Source organism: Rattus norvegicus, chromosome 5 (assembly GCF_021556685.1).
Source record: "Rattus norvegicus strain SHRSP/BbbUtx chromosome 5, alternate assembly SHRSP_T2T, whole genome shotgun sequence".
In the NCBI taxonomy this organism is placed as follows: Eukaryota; Metazoa; Chordata; class Mammalia; order Rodentia; family Muridae; genus Rattus; species Rattus norvegicus.
The window spans coordinates 61933903-61957500 of NC_141538.1; the positions used below are offsets into that span (position 1 = coordinate 61933903).

Sequence of the window (23598 nt, forward strand, 5' to 3'; positions counted from 1 at the left end):
TGCACAGAAGCCATTTGTTGAAGATCTAAAGTAACTAAGTTAGAATAGAAATTCCTGTGCAGGGCTGGAACCTGTGCAGTGCAGACTGAACTCTCCAGTCATCTTAACCTTTGGCCTGACTCAATTCTTTGAGGGGTTGGAGGGTGGGGCCAGCTTCCTCCCGCTGTCTCCTTGAGGAGTCCGTGGTATAGGTAGGCAGGCAGGCAGAACTCAGACTGCTCTATAACCCTCTCCTACTCCTCATTGTGTAATCCGGAGTGGGGAAGCCAGTTCTGGGAGGGAAAGAGCTGACCAAAATCACAGAGTCCTTGACCTCTAGACTGGGAACACCCAGGAATAGGGCTGCCTTCTGTCTTTTCCATTTCTCCTCCAGTGCCGCTTGGAGCAAGCCACCTAAAGCTGAATAGCTCCCCTCTTATCAAGCTGCTGGAAAGATCCCTGGACTTACTGAAGTAAACGATTAACTTTAAGATTAAAAAACCAGGCTGTGCCTTGGGAGTTGGGGTGTACTGTGTAGGGGTTGCCAGCAGAAACCCTTGGAGCCAAACAAACAATGGAAGGAAAAGCAATCACCCAGCTGCCACTGCGTCTTCCATCAAGGCTAAGAGGGCAGACCTCTCCTTGGTGAGGGATAGTTGTACGGTTGTCCCCAGAACAGAAGGTAGTGCTTCTACAAATGCTCTTCAAAATATACTTAGATGTACCTGAGAATCTGGGCGAAACAGAGGCAGGAGAAGGAGCAGATCTTAGAAGGCTTCAGCACCAGAGCCTGGATCTCCCACTCCACAAGGGATATGACTGAACTTTGGACAGCTCGCCTTGACTGCTGTGTGGGTTGGACAAGACACATTTGAGTCCTGGGGTTCATCCTTCAGAGATTCCTGGACCTTACCAGTGGAACGTGGCTGATGAGGTCTCACATGGAGACTGTTGCTGAATTAGAAGTGAGAATCCAGGAATACTAACAAATCTGACTCCAAATCAGAGAAGTGAAAAACAGGAAAGGAACTTTAATCAGCAGAACTATACACAGGAAGAGAAGGGGGATGATGCAGTCAGCCTTGGCATTAAAGGCCCTCACAGGAGCTCCCAACTGACACAAGGACTAGGGACAGAAGCTGGAGCGAGAAACACAAGAAACACGTACTAATCAGCCTTGGTCAAACTATGGTCTGGTTGATCATTATCTTGGGATTGGTTTTGCAAGCTTTGTTCAGTGGCCGGGAGTAGGGGTAGTTTTGACCCTTGTCACAGATGTTTATCCAGGGGCTCTGTTGTTCCTGGAATCCACCAGACAGTAATGACTCCGTGCAAAGGAAACAGGTGCAAATTGGAGCAAACTGGAGGCACCATACCAAGCTTTTGTTCTGGTTTTTAATTAACCCATTAGGCACCTGGAGGGCCAAGTGAACAGTCAATGCTTTTAGCAAAAGCACCCTGTGTGTCTTTGTTTAATGGTGGCCTGAGGATTGGAGAGGTCAGTGCCCACCCTGGGTTTGGGGAAGGAGAGGACTCCTGGGTGCTTGGTGAGAAGAACCAGAAGAATCCTTGCACCAGATCCAGAGCAATAATCAGAGATACTTTGCTCACAAGTTGGGGGATGGTGGCCAAAATTCTCCGAGAAAACCCATTTGGCTAAAGTTCAATCCATTCAAACCCCATCCCGAGCCCCCTTCAGTGGCCATTCAGATCTCCCCTCCTGATTGCTGTATGTCACCAACACACCCACAAGAGCCTAAGTGCAGGGAGACCAGTGAGCTGTGGTTACAAGGCTGCTTGAGGCCTACTGGGGCAATGCTAGGCTTCCCAGATCCAACGTACAGGGAGAGAGACAAGTCTGGATTGCACAAGAGTCGGAGGACAGGATAAGGCCAGAAGGGGCTGGAGAGATGGTTCAGCAGTTAAGAGCATTTTTTTTTTTTTTTTTTTTTTGCTTTTATAGAGAACCTGGATCCATTTCCCAGCGTCCACATGGTGGCTCACAACCATCTAAAACATTAGTTCCAGGGGATCTGATGCCCTTTTCCAACCTCCATAAATACCAGGCATGCATGTGGTTGCATGCATACATACATACATACGTACATACATACATACAGGCGGGCAAACATTCATGCATCAATAAGTCTTTTTAAACCCCTAAGAATTCTTGAATTTAAGCAAGAGAACAGCAAACACTACTACAATAGCTATCTTTTATTGAGCACCTACTTGGTGTCAGGCACTTTCCATATGTCTGTGCTTATTATTAAAGTGACCTTAGAGGTAGGCATTACATCACCCTTACACAGAAAACACTGAGGCTCAATGGGGTAGGCAGCAGCTTATTCAAGGTCACCCGGCTGGCTGAAGACCGAGGATAGAGCTGAGGAAGAATGCTTACTTAGTATGCTTGGGGCCCTGGGTTCTAGCTTCAGCATTGCCAAGGAAAAGAAACAAAAGAATTGGCATGGAGATGGGCGTCTGGGGAGCCCTGAAGCTCTCACCAGGACCTTTCACCCAGAGAAAACGAATGATTCGGGCACAGGCTCTGAGAGGGAAGCTGAGCCCCACTTCATTCCCCACCTTCTCTGGCAAATCAGGAAAAACTCACCTCACGGTAGCTGGAGTTGATCTTCTTAGAACAAGAGAATTACTGAGATGAAAGCCCTTCCCCGTACGTGTGCTGGCAGGTTATCAGCGTGTAATGTCATTCGTGTGCCAAGCACATCTCTGCCAGCATAGAACATGGTTTTCCCGTTCGGGCTACACTCAGAGCGTGTGTGCAGGGAGGCAGCTGGGTAATCTTAAAGGGCTTACCCTACTGTCCGTTCTCTCCTTTTACAGCAGGAGTTAGGCTGAACTCAGGTAGTCAGGCTTGTCTTCTGAGTCAGTTCCTCAGCCCAGTTCTCCAGTTTTAAACTCTTAAACTGGGTTTGGCAGTATCCTAGGGAGTCTACCTAAAATGGGGCTTAGATCATAATCAAAGCCCTGAGGCTGCCTCCGTATCCTCCCTCTAGGCTTATCTAGCCTCAGGAATATTTCAGAGACCCATGGTGGGCGCCTCTCTCCCTCTCTCCCTCCCCACTGCCCTGACAGAAGTATGTGTACATACACATAGACACAGGTTCTTGAATTAAGGCAACGAGTCCGGCCTGCATGACCCTGCAAGTCTATCTACTAGGCACATCTGGCCCAGGTCTGGGTATGAATACATACAAATATGTTAACGCATGTTAGGAGTCTTTCTCACAGACAGAGAACATTAGTTCAGTTCAATTCTCCTATGGACTGGGAAGAGGCCTTTTGCTTCCTGGTCAGCTGGCCAAACCAAACATCTGTGTATCTTTCTTCCCCAGATCGAGTGAGAGCAGGTCAGTCACTGTTCAGGTGTGTGCTGGGAGCTCATGGCTTAGCTGCTGTCATCAAGAAGGTAGACTTTCTCTTCTTCCTTCCTTTCTTCCTTCCTTCCTTTCTTCTTTCCTTCCTTCCTTCAGTTTTTTGGAGATAGAGTTTCTCTGCGTAGCGCTGGCTTCCTGGAACTCGATCTGTAGACCATGCTGGCCTTGATCTCGGAGATCCACCTGTCTCTCTGCTTCCTGAGTGCTGGTATTAAAGGCATATCCCACCAACACCAGGTTAAAGGTACACTTTCTAAATATGGCAGAAAACTATTTGGGAACTTTTAAAGAGGATTGGTTCCTCATTTCAGAGGACAAGGATGGCTACAAAGACCAGGGGGGGAGGAGAGGTTTCTTTCTGTGCTTTTAAAACCAGACCCTGTGTAACACAAAGAACAGATCTTTGTCCTCTCAGTTCTCTGCCCTCCAACCCAAGGGAGAGGCTTTCTGCAGACTGGAGCGAATGGTCAAGGAACCGGGACTCTTAGGATTGTGCGCTGGTGCAGGGGTTGTTTCAATACCTCCCCTCCCAGGTCTCATCTACAGCTGTTGGCTGGAGCACTTTAAAGTCGGTGCCCACTTCCTAGATGGTATAGAGGTGGGGTCTTCCTGAGGGTTCACCGTTCGCGCGTGGTAGAGGATTAAAAGTTTGTATGAAGGCTGGGGTTAGGGCTGTGGGATTCCTAGGTTCTGAGCTGGGTCAGGAAGCCCAGGTGAAATAGGCGACCTCATCCAGGTCGACAGGGTAATCCGTGAGCAGCACAGGCGTCTTGTCAAAAAGCTCACCCTTGTAACTTCGCCATTTGCCGGCAGGCAGGTAGACATCGCGCTCTTGCTTACCAGGTTCCAGTACCGGTGCCACCAACAGCGTGTCCCCGATGAGGAACTGTGAGTCAATGCGGTGAGCCGTTTCATCCCCGGGTGCGATCCACCACAGGGGGCGCACGATGGGGTCGCCCGTGTCGGTGACCTCACCAGCAAGCTCCAGCAGCAGTGGCGCCACGAGGGAGGCGCGCAGAGCAGCGAATTTATGTGCGATGGCTACCACTTCTGCGTCATACTGCCAAGGAGGGATTGAAAACTGCATGGCAGGCATGAAGGCGGCCACCTCCAGCCAGCGCACGTAGAGTTCGCGCTCTGGCCCCGGCCCATCTGGGCGGCCCGCTGTGCGCTCCGGCACCGCGTTGCCACCTATCATATCAGGTAAGATGAACGGATAGCCCAGCATACTGACGGTGAGCACCGCAGGGATGAGAGAGCGCAGCCCCAGGTCGTAGCCCCATACCGAGTCGCGGTCCACTAGACGGAAGAAGCAGGAGATGTTCTGTGACTGGTACCCCACGCGGACTTCGGCTAGCGAGAAGAAGGGCAGCGCCATCTCGGTGTACCGCCTGCTCCACACACTGGGGTCAGACAGAGGCTTGTAGGTGCTGAAGTCCGGGGGCAGGTAGCTGACTTCACCCGCGTCGAACTTAAAGGAGGCCACGTTGTAGCGCGAGCGCAGGCGCCGTAGGTGTCCCTGGAACCACTCTCGGGCCTCTGGGCGCGTGAAGTCCAGCACCGCGCCAATGCCGTTCCACCAGCGCACGAGCGCGGGCAGGCGGCCCGTGGGCTCCCGCACGAACAGCTCGCGCTCCACACCTTCGCCGAAACGCGACGAGTTATAGTTGACAAACGGATGCACCCAAAGTGTGACGCGGAAGCCAGCATCTCGCAGGCGGTGGAACAGGTCAGTGGCGTTGGGGAACTTGCTCTCGTCGAAATCAAAGTCACCATAGGCCGGCGTGTACATGTCATCGATTTCCAGATGGCTGCTGTTGAAGCGGTGCTGGCGGATCTGCTGGGCGAATTGCAGCACCTTGTTCTGGTCCACAGAGCGCCCATATAGAGCCCACGTGGACCAAATGGGGTCTCGGAAGGCCTCTGACGCTGGTACCCTGGACGGTTTGTTGAAGTAACGTCGAACCATGTACTTGTGGATGGAGGTGACATCTGAGCCCACGCACACGCGGTAGCTGAGCTCTGGCGCTGCAGTCCGGCCGGCTGGTGGCTTGTAAGATGTGTGGTGGTAGCGTGCCTGCAATCTCATCGAACGCTCGGTGCTGTTCCAGCCCAGGTGGAAGGGCACTGAGTCATTGACTTTGATGGCGGCCGCGCGGGAAGATAGCCAGTAGCGCTCAAGGATGCCCCCGAATGCGGCGTCAGAAGAGTAGACGTCGCTCGTGACAAATGGCTGCGGCTCTTGCTGGCCATCTAGGCGGATGGGCCAGTGTTGCGTCCTCATCTCTGCGCCACCATACCAGTGCGCTGCAGCATCTCCCAGAAACATCGCGTGCTCTACAGCACGCCCTGGTGCAGCTTCCTCCCAGCGCACGCGGTAGCACATTACAGTGTCCTTGGGTCGTACAGTCTGGATAAAGAAGTGCAACGGGCGCCCATCGGCCGTTCGGGAGCAGCCAAGCAGGGCACCGTCCCGGCTACAGGAGTCAAGATCCAGCGCACCCGAACGGAAGGCCAAGCGGAAGACTTGCTCACCCTTCTGGTTACGGATGGAGAAGCCGCCACGGTTCAGGTCCAGCAGCTCTGCGCGCAGGCGTTCAGCTTTGCGTAAGGAGGCGCTATAGTAGCACCAGGCCACAACTGCGGCCAGCACCAGCAGCAGTCCCAGTACCACGGAGCATAGCAGAGGCCTCAGCTCTTTAGTGGGCTTGGGTTTGGCAGGTGAAAAATTGTCAGGCAGGAAAGTGTACATGGTTGCTCCTGGGATAACTTCGAGACTTTTAGGGCCTGCGTGGCTACCAAGTCGATGTCTGGGGTAGGCCTGGCTCTTCTCCTGAAGGTTCTGGGGCATCAGTTCCTAGCTAAGAAAGGAACCACCACACCAGGGCCCATCTGAAACTGTCGTGCTGATGTCTGCAAAGGGGTGAGAGAAGAAACTGATTTTGTTGTTGTTGTTGTTTCACAGTATTTCCATTTCTGCAGCCTAGTAGAGGAGCTGAGAGCTTGACAAATGTCAAAGGCAGGACTCTTGTCCAGGACAGCTGGTGTCTTACCCTTGTTTCTCTCAGGCCCCACGGCTTGCCAAATCGGTGAGAACTCTGTGAATGGAGAGAACCATGTGAATGAAAGAGCTTGCTTCTGCCCTTTCTCAGAGGAAAAACAAAGGCAGAGAAGCTAGGCACTGTCCAGGATTACAGCCTAAGCAGCCAGCCCTGGAGAAGGACTGAGGAAGCCCTGGCTAAAGAAAGGCTTACTCTTCTAAGGCCCTGACACCACAGGGCGAATGGTCCAGCCAGTTCCTTGAGACTGTTAACAGTGCACGTTGGTAGGCTGGCTCCCCTGCCTCTGGAGAGGCAAGGACAGAGGACAGGGAACATCCTAGTCATGGAATTTGATCTTGAGTCCAGCCAGATGGATATCTGGAAATTAAAGAAGACACCCAAAGCCACAGTCAGTCACAGAGACTGGTTTGTCAGAAGGTAGGACTGGGATCCTACATTAGGGCTGGGTCAGGAGCTTGGTGAGGATCTTGCTTTTCTGATCTGCCCCTTTCAGCGCTCACACTGCACCTTGTTCTAAGCCCTCCATCTAATTCCACTTCTCTGCTCCCATGGGAGAGGCTGAAACCTTTGCAATCGAAGCTCAAGGCATGATATAGCTCCAGCTTGTTTTCTACATGGCCCAGGAATGTGGCTCTGAATTTGTGATCCCCCTGCCCTAACCCCTAGATAGCTGGGATTTTATGCATACACCACCCATATCTGAGCTCAGCTACTTTTCTGATTCCATTTCCAGCCAGGCCTATCCTGAGACTACCAAGCTCTATTCCCTCCCTAACCTAAATCCTCAAGTCTTCTGCTTCAAGAGACTTCAGCCATCCAACCTGATAACCTCCCCTCTGCCTACCAGCTGTTCAGGCAACAGATGCCCACCATTCATATAAACGTCTGCACGAGGTTCGCTAAACACTGAAATACGTCTGCAGGAAAACTCAGACTCGGGGGCAGATTTGTCTCAACCTGCTGAGAAGGCCACAAACTCTTTCTGTTTCAACCCTCAGGGTGGAGTATAACAAAGAAACAGCACCTGCCAGGTGTACACACAGGCAGACACACTGCCAGTCAGTGAGTTGCCTAACTCCCCAGCTGGGGGAAGGGGAGAGAGACTGGCAGATGGTAATTAGTCGCTTCCCAGATGCCAGTGTCTGTCTGTCTCCAGTGACTTCCAAGGTGGTAAACTACTCTGACTCTTCACGCCCTCTTCCTCAGACTCTTGTCAAGAAGGCCAGGTGCAGGAGCTAGAGAGATGGCTCAACAGTTAAGAGCACTTAACTTCCAGAGGATCTGGGGTTCGAACCCCAGCACCACATGTCTTCTCACAAACTGTAAGTCCAGTCTCAGGGGATCCAGTACTGTTTTCTGGCTTCTGCAGGCACCACACACACACACACATGGTGCACATACACGTAAAATAAAAATAAATAAATCTTCCAATAAAAAAAAAAAGAATGTTGGGGGCCTGGAGAGATGGCTCAGTGGTTAAGAGCACTGGTTGCTCTTCTGGATGGACCCAGGTTCAACTCCCAGCACCTACACGGCAGCTCACAACTGTAACCCCAGCTTCAGGGGAATCTGACAACCCTCATGTGGACATATATGCAGGCAAAAACACTAGTACGCATAAAATAAAATTAAAAATTAAAAAGGAGTGTCAGGTGCAGATGAGAATTCTAATCCTAGAAGACAATGTTCAGTACCATTCTTACCCCTTCCTTATCCCCCACCCCCAGCTCTCTAATCTCTCAAGTCACTCCCCAAGCCCAGTCTGGAACAGACTCTACCTCCTCTCTGACTACACAAGTTAGAGATCCCCTAGCCTCCTTTAGGTAGTAGTGTCCTTTACTGATACTCTCAAAGCTAAGTGGAACCCAAAGAAGACTATGAGGGCCCAAAACGGACTTACTGTACACTCACGTTCATCCTACACAATCAAGGCTACATTCTAGACATCAAGGGGTTAAGAGGAGAGGGCTTGAGTTTGAATAGGAAACACTCCCTAAGCCCCAATACTTACATATTAAATTGGCCTTATCTTATGACTCCTGGGAGCCTGAAAAGCTCACCATGATAGCCTCTAAAGCCCTTTCAAACCTCAGGTAGAATCCATTAGGTTTTGGGATGAAGGACAGGAGCCCACAGACTTAAGCACCCACTTTGTTGGGTCACCATGTTCTCCCAAATGAACCCACAGCATCCAGTACGAGCAGCACTGCGAGCTGTTATCAGTGTCCATTTCACAGACGGGAAAGCAGAGCTCCTCAGAAGTCACCCACTGGGATCCAAACATCCCGCCTCCACCTTCCATTAAGAGAGATGGGTGTGGACGGGTGAGGTCTGTCTTTTCAAAGGCTCCAGCTTGCCTCAGGCAGATCAGGACGATTTTAGGGGTGCGAAAGGGGCAATTTAATGGCATCTGGTATTGTAACTGGAGGGGAGGAACCTTGTGGCTCCAGTCTCAGTGGCGTTCAAGACCCCTATAATCTGTTGAGTCTGCCGTCTGGCCAACACGGGCAAAGGCTAGCAGTGGGGTCTGTTGAATGGGCCTGTATAGGCTCAGCCTAAGAAAATTCTTCCTGTTCACTCCACACTCAACCTCAGTCTTGGCTACAAGTCCCAAGCCTTCAGTTTAAGGGCGGGCCCAGCTCAGCTCAACCAAGCTACTTGAGGCAGAGGCCTTTGTCGGACACAGTTGGAAGGGGAGTGGAAATGTCAAAGGCAATTCGATCCTGCCCATCTCCCTCCCCTACTCGGGGGACAGGATCCACAAGGATCAAGTGACTGCACTAAAACAGCCTGGAATACTTCACACCCACCGGTGGCGCCCCACCGCACACGGTCCAAAGGGGCAGAGGAAGGTCAAGGAGCCCGTCCCCCGCTGGGAAGCTCTGGCCAGAGGAGGGGGTTCAGGTGTACAGGGTCGCTCTACCAACTAGAGAAAGTTCAGGAACTGCTCCTTAGGCAGCTCACCACCCCTCACTGGGACCCAAAGGCCTCCCAGTGGGCTCACCTACCTCAGTGACCGCCACAAAGAAGGGAAGAAGGGTCCTCCAGCTGATCCTCTCTCCACGCTAGCAGGAGTTGATCAGCCACAGCCCTGCGGGGTGCTGCCTGGCTGGGCACCGTGGAGCCCCTCCTGCGCCCCGCCCTCCGGCTACTTGGCCACGCCCAGCCGTCCAATGTGGCTTCAGGCCTGGGACTCCGGCCCCACCCCTGGCGCCCACCCCCTCCCCCACAGCCTCTGGAAGCTTTGCGAGCCTTGCACGGACTTTCTTCTCACCGCCCTAGATCTGCCCTTTGGGCCCGCCTCTAGATTGGTTCCACCTCCCGTTTCAGGCGCCGCCCTTTCCAGACCATTACTAGCCTGGCTCATCCCCAGGCCTTATGGGAGATGTAGTTCTGAAGGAAGGAGTTACTGAATTTTTTGGGGTTCTTGCTGAATGTTAGGGTTCTTGCAACGCCAGGCTGGGCTTGCCATGTGTATGAGAGCACAGCAAGGTGAGGGGGAAGAGGTATCTGTGATGGTTTGAATAAGAATGGCTTTCACAGGGCCATATATTTGAATGCGTAGGGTCTGAGCATGGTACTGTTTGAAAGGATTACAAGGGTTAGGAGGAATGGTCTTGTTCGAGTAGGCGTGGCCTTGTTGGAGGAAGTATATCACGGGGGGGTGGGGGTGGGCTTTGAAGTTTCAAAAGCCTATTCCAGGCCCAGAATCCTCTGCCAGTAGATAAGACCATAGAACTGCTTCCCCACCACGCTTTCCTGCTGCTACACTCTGCTGTGATAACGGGTTAACCTCTGGAACTGTAAGTAAAACCCCAATTAAATTATTTTATGAGTTGCCATGGTTATGATGTCTCTTCACCATGCAATACAACAGTGACTAAGGCAGGAGTCTTTAGGAATCCATTCCCTCAAGGCTGGCGAGCTGTATTCTTTTAAAAACTAACACAGGGCTGGAGAGATGGTAAGCAGGTAAAGGTGCTTGCCAGCAAGCTTACTGACCCATGTTGTGCGTGGAGAGGGCCGACTCCCATAAGCTGGCCTCACATCTCCACATGTCACATATAAGTGTAAAAACAGCTTTAAGAATTCTGGGATAGGGGTTGGGGATTTAGCTCAGTGGTAGAGCACTTGCCTAGGAAGCGCAAGGCCCTGGGTTCGGTCCCCAGCTCCGAAAAAAAGAACCAAAAAGAAAAAAAAAAAAAAGAATTCTGGGATAACCTGTGCTCCCGTTTCCTACTGGCAATACTCCAGTCAAGAGCTCCTCGGAGGGAGCTTGTAGACCCAAAGAGCCTGTGTTCTAAACTGTCACTTCTTAGCAGTCAGGACCAGACTAGCAGTATTTCTGTTTCTCTTGGGTATTTTGCAATGCCCACTCCCTGACCCAAGTATAATGTGTAGCTCCTTCTGTTAGTGACAACCTTTAGTTAGAAATCACTGTGCCATGCCATGCCCTTTCCCCTAGAGAGAGCAGTGGTGCAAGAGAATGGGACATACTAACCCCCCTAGAGATTCTAGAATACCCCACTCCCTTCATAGCTGGTAGCTCTTAGATTTGGATGGGGGAGGGCAGCAAAGATTTCTGAGCACAGGGAACATTTGGGAGGCTGTGATGGAGATCTGGAATCTGAGATGTGAGAGGAATCTATGTTGGTGGGTATAATGACAGCTAAAGGTTCTTCAAGTAGAAAGATCTGGAAGGTTGGAGGACTCGTCTCTGTGGTACTGGGAAGAACACCATCTGGATTGCTGATCTATCAGGAGGGCGCTCAGGGGTATACTGAGATGCTTGGGGGTGGGTTCCCATCCAGATCTTTCCAGGTAAGGACACAGCAAGCAGTCTTTGTGGTGAAGAGTTTATTGAGCCACTTCCTCCCTTGGCCTGGTCAAAGTTTTACTAGGAAGGGTAGACAGGAAAAGTCTCAGACACAAATTCAGGATGGACAACATAGTTGTTTCTCTGGGGACCACCGGTCTTCTTGAAGTGACTTGTGTCCCATCTGCAAGGAAAAATGAGTCTTACTCCAGTTTTCAACGTTAACCTTATCTCAGTGTTTTATCTCTGACCCTGACCAATCACTGACCTCAAGTTCTGCTGCTGAGTTTCCGATACCCAAGACGTAGCTTCCCAACCTTGACCTCTTACCCTTCATATAAAGCCGTGAACCCGATTCCGTTGACTCTAAGTCAGCTGCAACTCAATCCCTCAAGACTGGCCTCTTGGTGGTTTTCAGTACTCTACCAACCATTGATGTCCCAACGGCACTAGCACCCCCTGGCTTTAATTTCCTGTCTGTGCGCCGCAACGAACATTTGCCACCCCTAGTAGTCTCCTGGCCACCCCCACTGTCACTAAAGGAACGGCCTCCAGCATGCAAGTGAATGCATCTGCGCCAAACTTACCTAAGGTTGGGAAATGGGTAGTATGATGGCGGGGGAGTTGTAACAACACACTGCATTCCTGGCCGGTGGTCTAAGGGCAACATACTCCTAGTGGCAGAAAAAACAGCAGGGAGAGGTCGGTTTTTTGTTGTTGTTGTTGTTGTTTTTTTTTTTTTTAAATAACCTCACATTCCGATGTCCCAGACCAAGAACCTGGATACAGAATCAGTCTTACGGTTCCTTCCTTGCCCTTCATAAACCACCCCACCCCACCCCCACCCCACTACAGCACGGCCTCTGGAGAGGCTCCAGAAAAATCCTCTACCCATCAAAGTCTGGTTTTTGCCACCAGAATTCTGGGGAGGATCAGACATAGTCTTTATAATTCAACATCTCCACCCCCACCCCCATTAAGACAGCGATTTCTTCAACGTACGGAGGTAGGCAGTGTCTCCAGGTCAAATAGAGACTCAGACACTTTCCCACACCCCCAACCCTTCAGAGGGAAAAGACTCAATCTTTGACAATAAATCAGGGTTGAGGAGGGGTAGGCACAGGGTTCAAGACCCTTCTGCACACTCTAAGCGGTCACAGACTTAAAAGCCTGGCTCCTAGGCTACCCCTGTATTGTCTGCCACAGCTGGATGCAAGTTCTACTGTTGAGTTTCTGATACTCAAGACGTAGCTTCCCAACCTTGACCTCTTACCCTTCATATAAAGCCGTGAACCTGATTCCGTTGACTCTAGGTCAGCTACCAACTCAACCCCTCAAGCCTCTTGGTGGTTTTCAGTACTCTACCAACCATTGATGTCCCAACGGCACTACCGCCCCCCTGGCTTTAATTTCCTGTCTGTGCGCCGCAACAAACATTTGCCACCCCTAGTAGTCTTCTGGCCACCCTCACTGTCACTAAAGAAACTGCCTCCAGCATGCAAGAGAATGCATCTGAACAGTCTATCAGGTTCTAAACTAACGTGAAACCCCTCCCAGGCTACACCGGTATTGTCTGCCACAACTGGATGCCTGCTGATCTAATGCTGTGCTCTCCGTGCACTTAGCTTTAAAACTCAAGGAAGCCAAGGACGCTGTGGGAAAGCAGTAATCACTTCCTTGCCCCCAGCGAAGATCATGCCAACTACTGGTTGTGCGCCTAGGCTCAGGCAGAGAGAGCATGTTGCAGACTAGAACCTCTGTCTCCAGACCCAGGGGTTCAGTTCATGAGTGTAAGGAAAGGATGCGACTGATGTGAGGGGCTTGGAATCCTCTGAAACTGTTTTTGCAGGATCTCCAGAATACAAACACTTGTCGTGTTGACCTTGAGCACAGTTGGAGAGAACAGGATTGAGGACTTGGGAGTAACCGTTATGCTGGTTCTCTGCCTTAGCTGTTCGCTTGTGCCCTGGGGCCCTGAAGCAGACAGAAGCCCGGGAGGGGGGTGGGGGGGAAACAACAGAGCTAGAATGAGGTAGAGTGGGTGCGGGCAGCCGAGCAGAGCGGGACTCTAGGGGGCGGGGCTCGTTTGTGGGTGGAGCCCGGACAAGGCGGGCGGATCCCTGCGAACCTTACAGTCGGCTGCTGCGAGCACAAAGGCCGCAGGCGGCGTTCTGTGCTAGGCTCCCCAGTGGTGCAGTAGTCCATCCCGCGCAGACAGTAGTGGCGTCCAGAGCAAGGGCTTTCGTATCCTCGGTACGGCAGTCGTCCCGGCAGAGGGTCCACACACCCGCAGCGGGGTACAATCTGTGGCAGAGTCCGGTTCCGGGACAGCGAGTTCAGCATGTTCACCACTACCTCGCGCTCTGAGCCCAGTGTCCAGATACCCAAAGAACCGGTGTCAGAGGAATGGGGGAAAGCAGAGTCAGAGCCAGGGGCAGAGACAAACCCGGGGACAGAGCTACAATTACACCCTATGCTCCTCCAGATCCCCATCCTGCCCACTCTGCCTTCCTCTTTCGCACTCAATAATCTTTCCACTGCCCCTCCGCTGTTTACCGTAGGCGTTGAGGCGCTCAGGTTTCGGAGGATATTCCAACGGCATTCCTCGAACTTCTGACTCCATACCTGTGTCCTGGAAGTGGTTTACGTGTTACTTTAAGCTTTGACTCGAAATAGTTGCTACCCCTCTTTTGAGGAGGGTTCTGAGGGGAAATGTCTTCCCAGAATATCAAACGGTCTTTCAGGCGGCACTGTCTCCTCAGCAGCTCCTCTATTTCCTGGGTTGTTTTGAGTCGTTGCCGGGCAACGCATTTGCTCCGCCTACGCGGGCAAGGTGGGGGTGAGGATGCTAGAACAGCCGCAAGGTGGTAGAGGTGTTTCTAGGCCTGGGTCAAACTTACTTTAGTATTCACCTATATGCCATCTGTGTCTGCACGTCTCTATGGGGAGGGCGCTATGAATATTGCTTTTCCGTTAGAATCATCTGAGGGAGCTCGGGGCAGGGATCCGGTTCTCGAAAAGGTTCTGTTTCAGAGGAGTTCAGTAAGCTGTCAGCCTAAATTTAAGCTGCTCTGGATTTGCATCTACCTCACATTCCCCGGGAAAGGCCTGGGCCTCGTCGGAACTCCCTATCTCATTCTCCTTGTCCCATCACAAAGGAGGGGAAGGCCAGGCAGAGAGGATCTAGCTCATTACTGACTCGAGGGCAGCCCTGGTGTCACAAGTAGACAGATCAGATGAGGCAGACCTACTTGGCAAGCATAAAACCAGTCAAAGAGTGCACACTGGTCATGTCACCACCAAGCTGGGTCAGAGGCTGGCACCTATCACAGTCCAACTCCAGGCCTCCACTGTCAGCTATAAAACAGAAAACCGTTGTTTCCAGATGGGGAAGAGACACTGCAGAATGGCGACGGTGTGTGTGTGTGTGTGTGTGTGTGTGTGTGTGTGTGTGTGTGTGTTCCAGCCCCAGACTGCAGGCAATTGCAGCAGGCACAGCGAGGTACCTTGTACAGTCGAGGAAGGCAGGTGGTGTACTTGTTCCAGTAGTTGCTGCAAGGACTTGTCTTCCATGTGTTGTACCGGTCATTGTCCAGGTAGCTTGTACAGCATTTGTCCTCTTCAGCATGGGAGTGGAGATGGCAGACAGGATTACTCCACAGGCCATCAAGAGCCTGGAACCTTCTAGATGTTTCTTCTCTAACCTCTATCACAAAGCTGACCCTCAATGACCCTGGTTCCCAAGTGCGGGGGTGGGGAGGGGATTAGGAGGCCTGAAGCACCACGGCCTGTCTGCCACCTGTGTTTTTTCATTCCCTTGAGCTGCAAATCGAGTCTCACCTAGGGGACTCCTCTGAGCAAGCTTTGCATCCTTTGGGCTATCAGATTTCATCCTGGCCGCACCGTGCTTGAATCAGCTAGCCTGGAAATGGGGCGCCTCCTCTCTCTACCCGGTCCCAGGCCCCAAGGTCTGCCTATTCAACCTTAAAATCACTTAAATTTCTCCCCTCTTCCTCTATGATCTCATTCATTTATCCCTGTGATACCTTCACCAGGAGACAAAAATAATGTATGTCATGGTTAGCAGAATAGACTCTGCAGGACAGTGCCTGCAGCACGGCGGGCGATCGTGCGTGGGATGTGGGTGTGGGTGTGGGTGGGGGGTGGTGGTGTAAGGTTGTGAGCTCTAGATGAGGCAATCTAAACCATAGTTTTAGAAAATGAACACAGTGCCTCATACCTGTAACTCAGCAGGCCAAGGCAGGAGGATTGCTTTGAGTTTAAAGCCAGTCTGGTCTATATAGTAATATCCTGATTAAAAACTCCAAACCAACCAACCAAAACAAACAAAAAACCAACCCCTCGATAACGCCAGTCCTGAGGAGTGGAGGCAGGAGTATTATGAGTTTAAGGTCCCTCCTCGGCTGCAAATTAAGTTTAAGGGCAGGTCTAAGCTACCTGAGAGACCCTGTACAGTGAAGAGAAGTGGGGGTGTATAGGAGGTAAGGAGGAAGAGGGGGAGGAGGGGGAGGAGGGGAAAGAAGGGGAAGAATGCTTGTTGCATAGGAAGCTACACTGGCCTCCTTGCTCCGTCTTTGAAATCCTGCAATCCAGCATCAACATAGAAGCTATGATAGTTTTCCACAAGTGAAATTTAACCAGTATAACTGTTCTAGTTCAGAAACATTTCAATACCGCCCCAACTCTTTTTTTTTTTTCTTTTCTTTTTTCGGAGCTGGGGACCGAACCCAAGGCCTTGTGCTTGCTAGGCAAGTGCTCTACCACTGAGCTAAATCCCCAACCCCACCGCCCCAACTCTTAACCCTGTCCTACAAGGCCCTCATGGGCCATTCCCCAAAAGTCTGAAGGATGGAGACAGCAATGACAGGATGAACAACAACTCTGGCCTAATGGTGCCTCCTGTAATCCCAGAATTTGTGGGGCTTAGGTTGGAGGCTCACTAAGAGCCTGGGTGACATTATGTATTCTAGGCTAGCCTGACTACAGAAAAATCCAGCAGGTAAAGAAAGGCATTTGCTACCAAACCTGACAACCTGAGTTCAACCCCTGTGACCAACAGAGCAGATCCCAAAAGTTGTCCTCTAACTTCTGGATATGGACTGTGACATTAGCTTGTCTCCCTCCCCCATACACACACACACATACAAAATTAATAAATAAATGTAATAAAAATATTTTAAAAGGTTGGGCATAGTGGGAACGCTCTTAACTCTAGCACTCAGAAGGCAGAGGCAGGCAGATCTCTATGGGTTCCAGGCCAGCCTGGTTTACATATCAAGCTCTGTGCTGGACAAAGGTATATAGTGAGACACTGTCTTAGAACAAAACAAAAATAAGCCAAAAACCCTACAAAACCATAAAAGAAACAAAAGAAATATAGCTGTGTGGGACGGGGGTGAAGAGTGCTAACATTTACCACTCTAAGTTGGAGGACTTGACATACTGAATTTGAGGTGTTTGAGCATCCAGGTCCAAGTGCAAGAGAGTGGGATGCTGGTGAGAGACAAGGGCTGAATGACTTATGATTATAGTAATTAAAGCCACGGGGCTTGAAGACAGCTCCACGGTTATGATCGCTGGCTGCTCTCTCAAAGAGCAGGGTTCAATTCCCAGCACCCACATGGCAGCTCACAACTGTCTCTAATCCCAGTTTCAGGGGATCTGACACCCTCACACAGACACACATGCGGGCAAAGCACCAGTGCACAGGAAATTAAAAAATAAATCATTCTTAAAAAGTAATTAAGATGGGCATGGTGGTGCACACAGGAGACCAGGGCTAACACAGAAACCCTGACTAGAAGAACCAAAACCGACTGACCAACCAACCAACCAAAATAAAGTAATTAAAGCCATGGATGGGTTATGTAAAATGGCTTTAGGAAGAGAAGAGAAGAGAAGAGAAGAGAAGAGAAGAGAAGAGAAGAGAAGAGAAGAGAAGAGAAGAGAAGAGAAGCGAAGCTCTGGATAGCACCCCGAGGAAGCTCATATTTCCTCAATGAGTGTGCAAGAGACTCAGGGAAATCGAGGAAGGAGATTATTTCTGAGAGGGTGTTCTGAGGACTGAGGCACAGGCCTAGTCTCCGAGGGCAAATGCTGAGGGCTCCCATGGGTGTGGTGACTGCACAAGTGCGGCTTCAGTGTCCCAGGCTCCCAGCGCTAGCTTGGGGTTATCAGTTCCTTCCACACATAGCTATGAAGACAGGTACTTATGCGTCCCCACGGTGGAGGGAATACAGCTATGAGAAAGACAACAGCCTTTCCTTAAATGGGCAGGGAGGCAGATCATAAATACTTAGCCGAAGGAGAAAGGGGATTTTTCATAAACAGTGTAAGTATAGACTGTGTCTCTGAAAGAGAAGAATAAGATAAAAAGTTTAGGCAGAAAGAAAATGTCCCCAGCTGTAGAGGGGCAGATAGAGAGCCAATGGGAAAGGGTTGCTAAGGAGATAGTCGAGGGGCTTGATTAGGGAAGTGGTCCAAGTCATGAGTAGATCAGGATGGAGATCAGGGTCCAAATTAGGTTCAGGTTGAGGGTCATTGCTGGGATCATTTCTAAGGTCAAAAAAAAAAAATCTTTGCCCTTGATTGGTAATCATAGGGTTGAGTAGGAGTGGTCTCAGCTAGCTTTGCAGACTGACTGTCTATAGAGACCCATGAAACCTATACTTTGTTTGGCATTCTGCCCTCAACCGAAGACAAGAAAACACCAAAAGGAGGTCTTCATTTGGGTTTCCATTGATCTATTCAAACAAGGAGTGGTGGGCTGGGGCAAGCTGGGGTCCTACCTTCATCTGGAGAAAGCCAGTATTTCTCAGGCAAGTAAGGGTGGCCTGAAATGGAACTCTTATAGGTGTAGTCCTGTGCAGCACATTTGGCCATTTTCTGCAGGGCCTCAGGATCCACATGACGGTGCATAGTCTGAGTCAGACCCTAGGCCAAGGGAGAGAGGGAAAGTGTCTAGGTTCAGGGAGATTCCAAGCCTTGGAACCTTGGTGGAGTTAGATCTAGTCTCTCTTGTAAAGGCCAGCCTGGTTGGATTCCCATGTACCCCAACTACAAGAGGGATGGGTTTTCCTGTCACACTGGTCCTTCTGCATAGACCTACTTACTTTTGCTTGCTTTCCTGTGTGTAAGTGTTTTGTCCACGTGTATATATGTGCATCACACACATGCAGTGCCTGAAGAGCCAGCACAGGGCCCAGAACCACAAGTACTGGAGTTACTGATATTTGTGAGTCTCCGAATGGGTGATGGCAACCAAACCTGTTTTCTTTTCTTCTGCAAGAGCAGCTAGAGCTCTTGAGCACTGAGCCATTTCTCTAGCTCCTGGACCTGCTTTAAATCATTTCGTTGCTCCCCCTTTTTTTTTCTTGTTTGCTTATTTTCTCATCTAAAGTTGACACATGCAGCTGGGCTCTGGTTGACTTAATTTCTGCTGTTTGTTGGCTGAGGGAGCTCCCGAAGGTAAGAGATCCACGCTTCTTGGTTTCTCTTCTGGACTGTGGACACTCTGGGCACAAGGCCGGAGTCTCCTCAAGCAGAGCCGTGGACACAACCCAGAGCCTCAAGAAAGGCTGGTTTCCTGGGAATGGACTGTGTTATGCAGATTTCTTGGACAGGGCAGGCATCTGGGACCTTGAAGAGGAAGGATGGGTTTGGCAGGAAGCCTGCTTTAAAATGTGATAGGCTGTCTCTGACAAGACCCTGACTCTGTTGTGGTCCTTTCTCTGACACCAGTATCACCCTCAACCTTGAGATTCTGGTTCTTATCTAACCCTGATATTTTCCCATTCTTCTTCTGGACTCTGGGCCCCTCAACCTATTGAAGCTCACCTCACCTCAGCCCACCACTCCTTGTTTGAATAGATCAGTGGAAACCCAAATGAAGACCTCCTTTTGTGTCCCCTTGTCTTTAGTTGAGGGCAGAATGCCAAACAAAGCTTAGGTTTCATGGGTCTCAATAGACAGCCAGTAGGCAAAGCTAGGAGAGACCACTCCTACTCAACCCCATGATTATCAACGACAAAGGATTTTTGTGTGTATGGCTAATATCTGGTTGTTCACAGAAAGGTCCTTAGTTCAGGACCTTCTGGGATAACATGTGACATGTGCCTAGCTGGTGTTGTCCTGCCTTATCTGGCACAGTGATATTCCCATGTGGGAAGACAGCGTGGGAGCTGAGTGTGCAAGGGTGTTAAAGTTCAGGGCTTCCCTGGGCTTCACATACACAGGGTACAGCTAAACCTACACGGATGTGCATCCATATACATACAAACATACTAAACACTCCCACACACACATGTGCATGGTGTGCAGATATACATGCAAACAAAACATTTTTTAAAATGGAGAACGATGGAAGGAGACTTCCAACAATCAACCTTAGGCCTCCACTGGTGTGCTTGTACACACACACCAGAGAGAGAGAGAGAGAGAGAGAGAGAGAGAGAGAGAGAGAGAGAGAAGCATTTATTTAGAAGCACTCACAGGCATCATCCATTTTTGTGTTAGAGGTGTTCCTATGCTGCTTGTGATCTTTGCTTCGGTTCATAAATAGAAAACTGAAAGGATCTTGTGTCTGAGGCCTTGAGAGATTTTGCCAGCCTCCGACACCCACTGCTAGTCTGGCTGGGGTTTTGCTTGCAGACCCTAACAACCCTAACGCCAGTATCCTCACACCTTTCCTCAGGTGGGGATCTGATTTTCTGGAAAGGCTCCTTTATTCTTCAGCCTAGGATAATGAATGGCCCTGCTGCCAGCCCAGAAGAGGGCTGCGGGGATTTGAACCGTCAGTATAGGATGCTCCATGCTCATCTGCTCTCAGGATCTCTGCCAAGGGGCTTGCAGAGAGCCTGCGAACTTTTTCAGAGACAGAGGCAGGAAGTCACTCCGGAGGCAAAGAATAGAAAGGATTAGTAGGTTTAACTGTTTCTTAAATGAATAATCCTTATTTTAGCCTTGGTCCTTCTGTCTCACCTTCAGTTTCGGAGACCCAGGACTGCCAGTCCCTGAGTTTTTTGAAATCCTGTATCCTTAAGCTGAATGGTGTCTGGCGCCCCACTGCTGGCTTCCCGCTGCCTCTCAGATGTGCTAGGTCACTTACTGCTCAGCCCTTTCTCACCATCCTCGTGAATCTCGATCTCGAGTATCCGGTAACTGTAGTTTCAGGCAGGGGTCAGAATGCATGTGTGTTCAATTTTAATCCAGAGGACTTGACTTCTTTATGTAGTCCATATACTAATCAGTTACATGTTGTGAATCTCTCCGTTTGTGGCTTTTTTTTCTTTAATTTTCTTTACGGCTTCTTTGATGAACAGAAGTTCTTAATTTAAGCCAGTTGAATTATTAATGTTTGATGGCTAATGCCTCGTATGACTAAAGGAATCTATCCATAACTCTCAGATAATGGGAATAACATCCTGCACTTTCTTCTGAAAACTGTATGGTGTCACTTTCCGTATTTAATCTGGCAGGACTTTCGTTTTGGGTGTGGTGTAAATTAGGTATTAATTTTATTCTATCCATATGAATAACTAGTTTTCTTACCAAGCAGTCTATTTTCTCTGAGGATTTGTCATGCCAGCCTAAGCCTGATAAATCTCTTTCCATAGCTTTGTTGTCAACCATTTTCGTTGAATATGTTTCCATGTATGTATGAGTCTGTTCTTGATATATATTTTATTCATCTATTAATGACTTTATATAACTTTGTAATTAATATATATAATCATATCTGTCTGGGAAATTCTTTATCCTGTGTGACTCTCTCTGTCTCTCTGTCTCTGTCTCTGTCTCTCTCTGTAAGAACACATATATGGACATTTGTGTAAAGAACCAAGGTCAGGGGGTTGGGGATTTAGCTCAGTAGTAGAGCGCTTGCCTAGCAAGCGCAAGGCCCTGGGTTCAGTCCCCAGCTCCGAAAAAAAGGTCAGGTCAATGTCCACTGTCTTCCTGTATCACTCTCTGCCTGTCTCTCACTGGACCCAGAGCTCATGGTTGTCTGGTCTGACTACTCAGAAAGTGTCAGGGATCCTCCTGTCTCTACTTCTCCAGCCATGGAATTGCAAGAGTGAGCCGCTGCCCCTGGCTTTGTATGGTGGGCCCTGGGAGTTGCATTTGCATCCTTATGCTTGCAGAGAGGCCAACTGAGCCATCTCCCCAGCCCCATTACATTTTTTTTTTTTTTTTTTTTTTTGAGTAAGGATCTCACTGTGTAGCTCTGGCTGTCTTTGGCTGTTGCTCTGTAGACTAAGCTGGCCTGGAACTCACCTAGATCTACCTGCCACTGCCTTCCATGTGCTGGGTGGGATTAAAGGGATGGCCACCCTGGCCTAAAGAAATATTTTGTGTGTGTGTGTGTGTGTGTGTGTGTGTGTGTGTGTGTGTGTGTGTGTGAGCAGGAGTCTGTCCGTTCCTTCCGGAGATTAAACTCTGGCCATCGAGGAGCCTTCACTCATTGAGCCATTTGGCAGGCTTTTTAAAAAAGTATACAGGGCTGGAGAGATGGCTCAGTGGTTAAGAGCACTGACTGAAGAGTCCAGAGGTCCTGAGTTCAATTCTCAGCAACCACATGGTGGCTCACAACCATCTGTAATGGATCTGATGCCTTCTTCTGGTGTATCTGAAGACAGCTACAGTGTACTTGTATATAATAAATGAATAAATCTTTAAAAAAGTATACAGAGGGGTTGGGGATTTAGCTCAGTGGTAGAGCGCTTGCCTAGCAAGTGCAAGGCCCTGGGTTCAGTCCCCAGCTCCGAAAAAAAAGAAAAAAAAAGTATACAGAATAAAAATCAAGCTTATTGTACAGATTTAAGGCTTCACGTTTCATAGTTCACTAAAGCTAAAGAAGAAATAGGTGATTTTAAACTTCAGACGGGTTTAAAACCTGAGCTCCGTCAACCTCGATCTCCGAGTGGGACATTGAAGACAAGCACAGCTTCTCCCAGTGGTCCGTTCGTTTTCAGTTTTACTAAAGCTGCTCAGACCATTTCTTTTCTCTATTTTCTTACAGATCCTGTTAGAAGCAGTTTTTATTTGTCTGTGTCCTCACTTTCTTGATTAGTCTCTTCAGAGATTTGTCTGAGCCTTATCACAAAACCAAGCCTTGCCCCACTCCCTCGGTTAAAGTTTAAAAGCTTCTCGATTCCAGTGTCTGAAGTTCTCAGAGCTAAAGCCTATTATTTCTGCTGATTTTGTAATATGGCGTTTTCTGTTTTCTGGTTGTTTTTTTTTTTTTTAAGCAGTGTTGGGGGTGCAATCCAGGACCTCATGCATGCTAGGCAAGTGCCTTACCATCGAGCAATGCCACCGGCCTTGATTTGTTGCCTTTTATCTTAGTATAAACTTTGCTGGTTTGGCTTCATTTTGGAAACCTGAAGACTTGCAGTGAGGATGTTTTCTCCCATAGAAGTTATACAGTGTGCTTGAGTGCGTGCATGTGTGCGTGCATACGTGCGTGCCTGTGTTGTGTGTATGTGCGTGCGTGTGTGCGTGTGTGCGTGCGTGTGTGTGTGTGTGTGTGTGTGTGTTGTGTGTGAACCTGTGTTTCAGTCTGGAATTCACAGAGCCAGCTCCTCTATTTTCGGCTGGTTTAACATAAACATCTCTCGTAGTGTCAGTAGCTGCATTGTTGTCAAGCAATAGTGTCTTTTTAAGTATATTTATCATTCATGACTGTCTAAAAATCAACTTTATGTGAGACTTAGGGCTTTGAGACAGGTCTCTGCATGCAGCCTAGTTTGCCCTAAAATTTACCACCCTCCAAGTTTCCTTCAGAACATATTTAGACATAAATTTTAAAAAATTCTACTCATGAATTCCTTTTGTCACCACCACAGGCTTCAACTACCTACATTCACTGTCTTCTATTCCCCAGACAGACGGAAGGCAATGTGGCAGGCACGCATGAAGACAAGCCCTTGGACATTGCTGGCTTGCTCTACAGGTAGCCCCCAGAATGTTTGCACATCCTGATCGCATGGAACTCTCAGCTCCTCTTTTGTTTGTTTTGTTTTCTGTTTTGAGACAGTGTTTCTCTTTGTAGCCCTAGCTGTCCTGGACTTGCTCTGTACACCAGGCTGGCCTCAAACCTACAGAGATCCGCTTGCCTCTGTCTCCCCAGTGCTGGGATTAATGGTGTGTTCCACCATCTGGCAGTTTAGAACCTCTCTTAATAAATCCAAAGCAATCTCAAAATGGCTGGGCACGGTTCCTACCTGCAATTCCAGGCAACACTTGGGAGGCTGATGTAGGAGGATTGTCATAAGTTTAAGGTGAGGCTAGGCTACACAGTGAGGCCTTGTTTCAAAAAAAT

General features: G+C 49.5%; 2 protein-coding genes across 10 annotated transcripts in view; both read right to left on the reverse strand.

Moving 5' to 3' along the window:
- Positions 1-2181: 2181 nt before the first annotated feature.
- Myorg (myogenesis regulating glycosidase) lies at positions 2182-9527 on the reverse strand. 3 transcript variants are annotated; one of them, NM_001108971.2, is given in 3 exon segments: positions 2182-6293; positions 6434-6478; positions 9451-9527. In NM_001108971.2, a coding segment is annotated over 1 exon segment (2151 nt). In that variant the 5' UTR covers positions 6232-6293; positions 6434-6478; positions 9451-9527; the 3' UTR covers positions 2182-4080.
- A 1755-nt stretch (positions 9528-11282) lies between these two features.
- Spmip6 (sperm microtubule inner protein 6) overlaps positions 11283-23598 on the reverse strand; it is a 12770-nt gene continuing 454 nt past the window's right edge. For 2 of the 7 annotated variants that reach the window (XR_015619977.1, XM_087550456.1), the window contains 6 exons: positions 18068-18212; positions 14765-14877; positions 13815-13890; positions 13387-13562; positions 11846-11932; positions 11285-11442 (listed from right to left, as the gene is read on the reverse strand). Coding sequence is in view for 5 of the 7 variants with exons in the window: in XM_087550456.1 (XP_087406582.1) it covers positions 11340-11442; positions 11846-11932; positions 13387-13562; positions 13815-13890; positions 14765-14877; positions 18068-18187 (675 nt within the window). In the remaining 2 variants the exon portion in view is untranslated. Of the gene's footprint in view, positions 11443-11845; positions 11933-13386; positions 13622-13814; positions 14038-14158; positions 14328-14764; positions 14878-18067; positions 18213-23598 lie in introns of those variants that run through there. The other 5 variants (NM_001419511.1, XR_015619976.1, XM_087550455.1 and 2 more) reach the window with 5 other exon arrangements.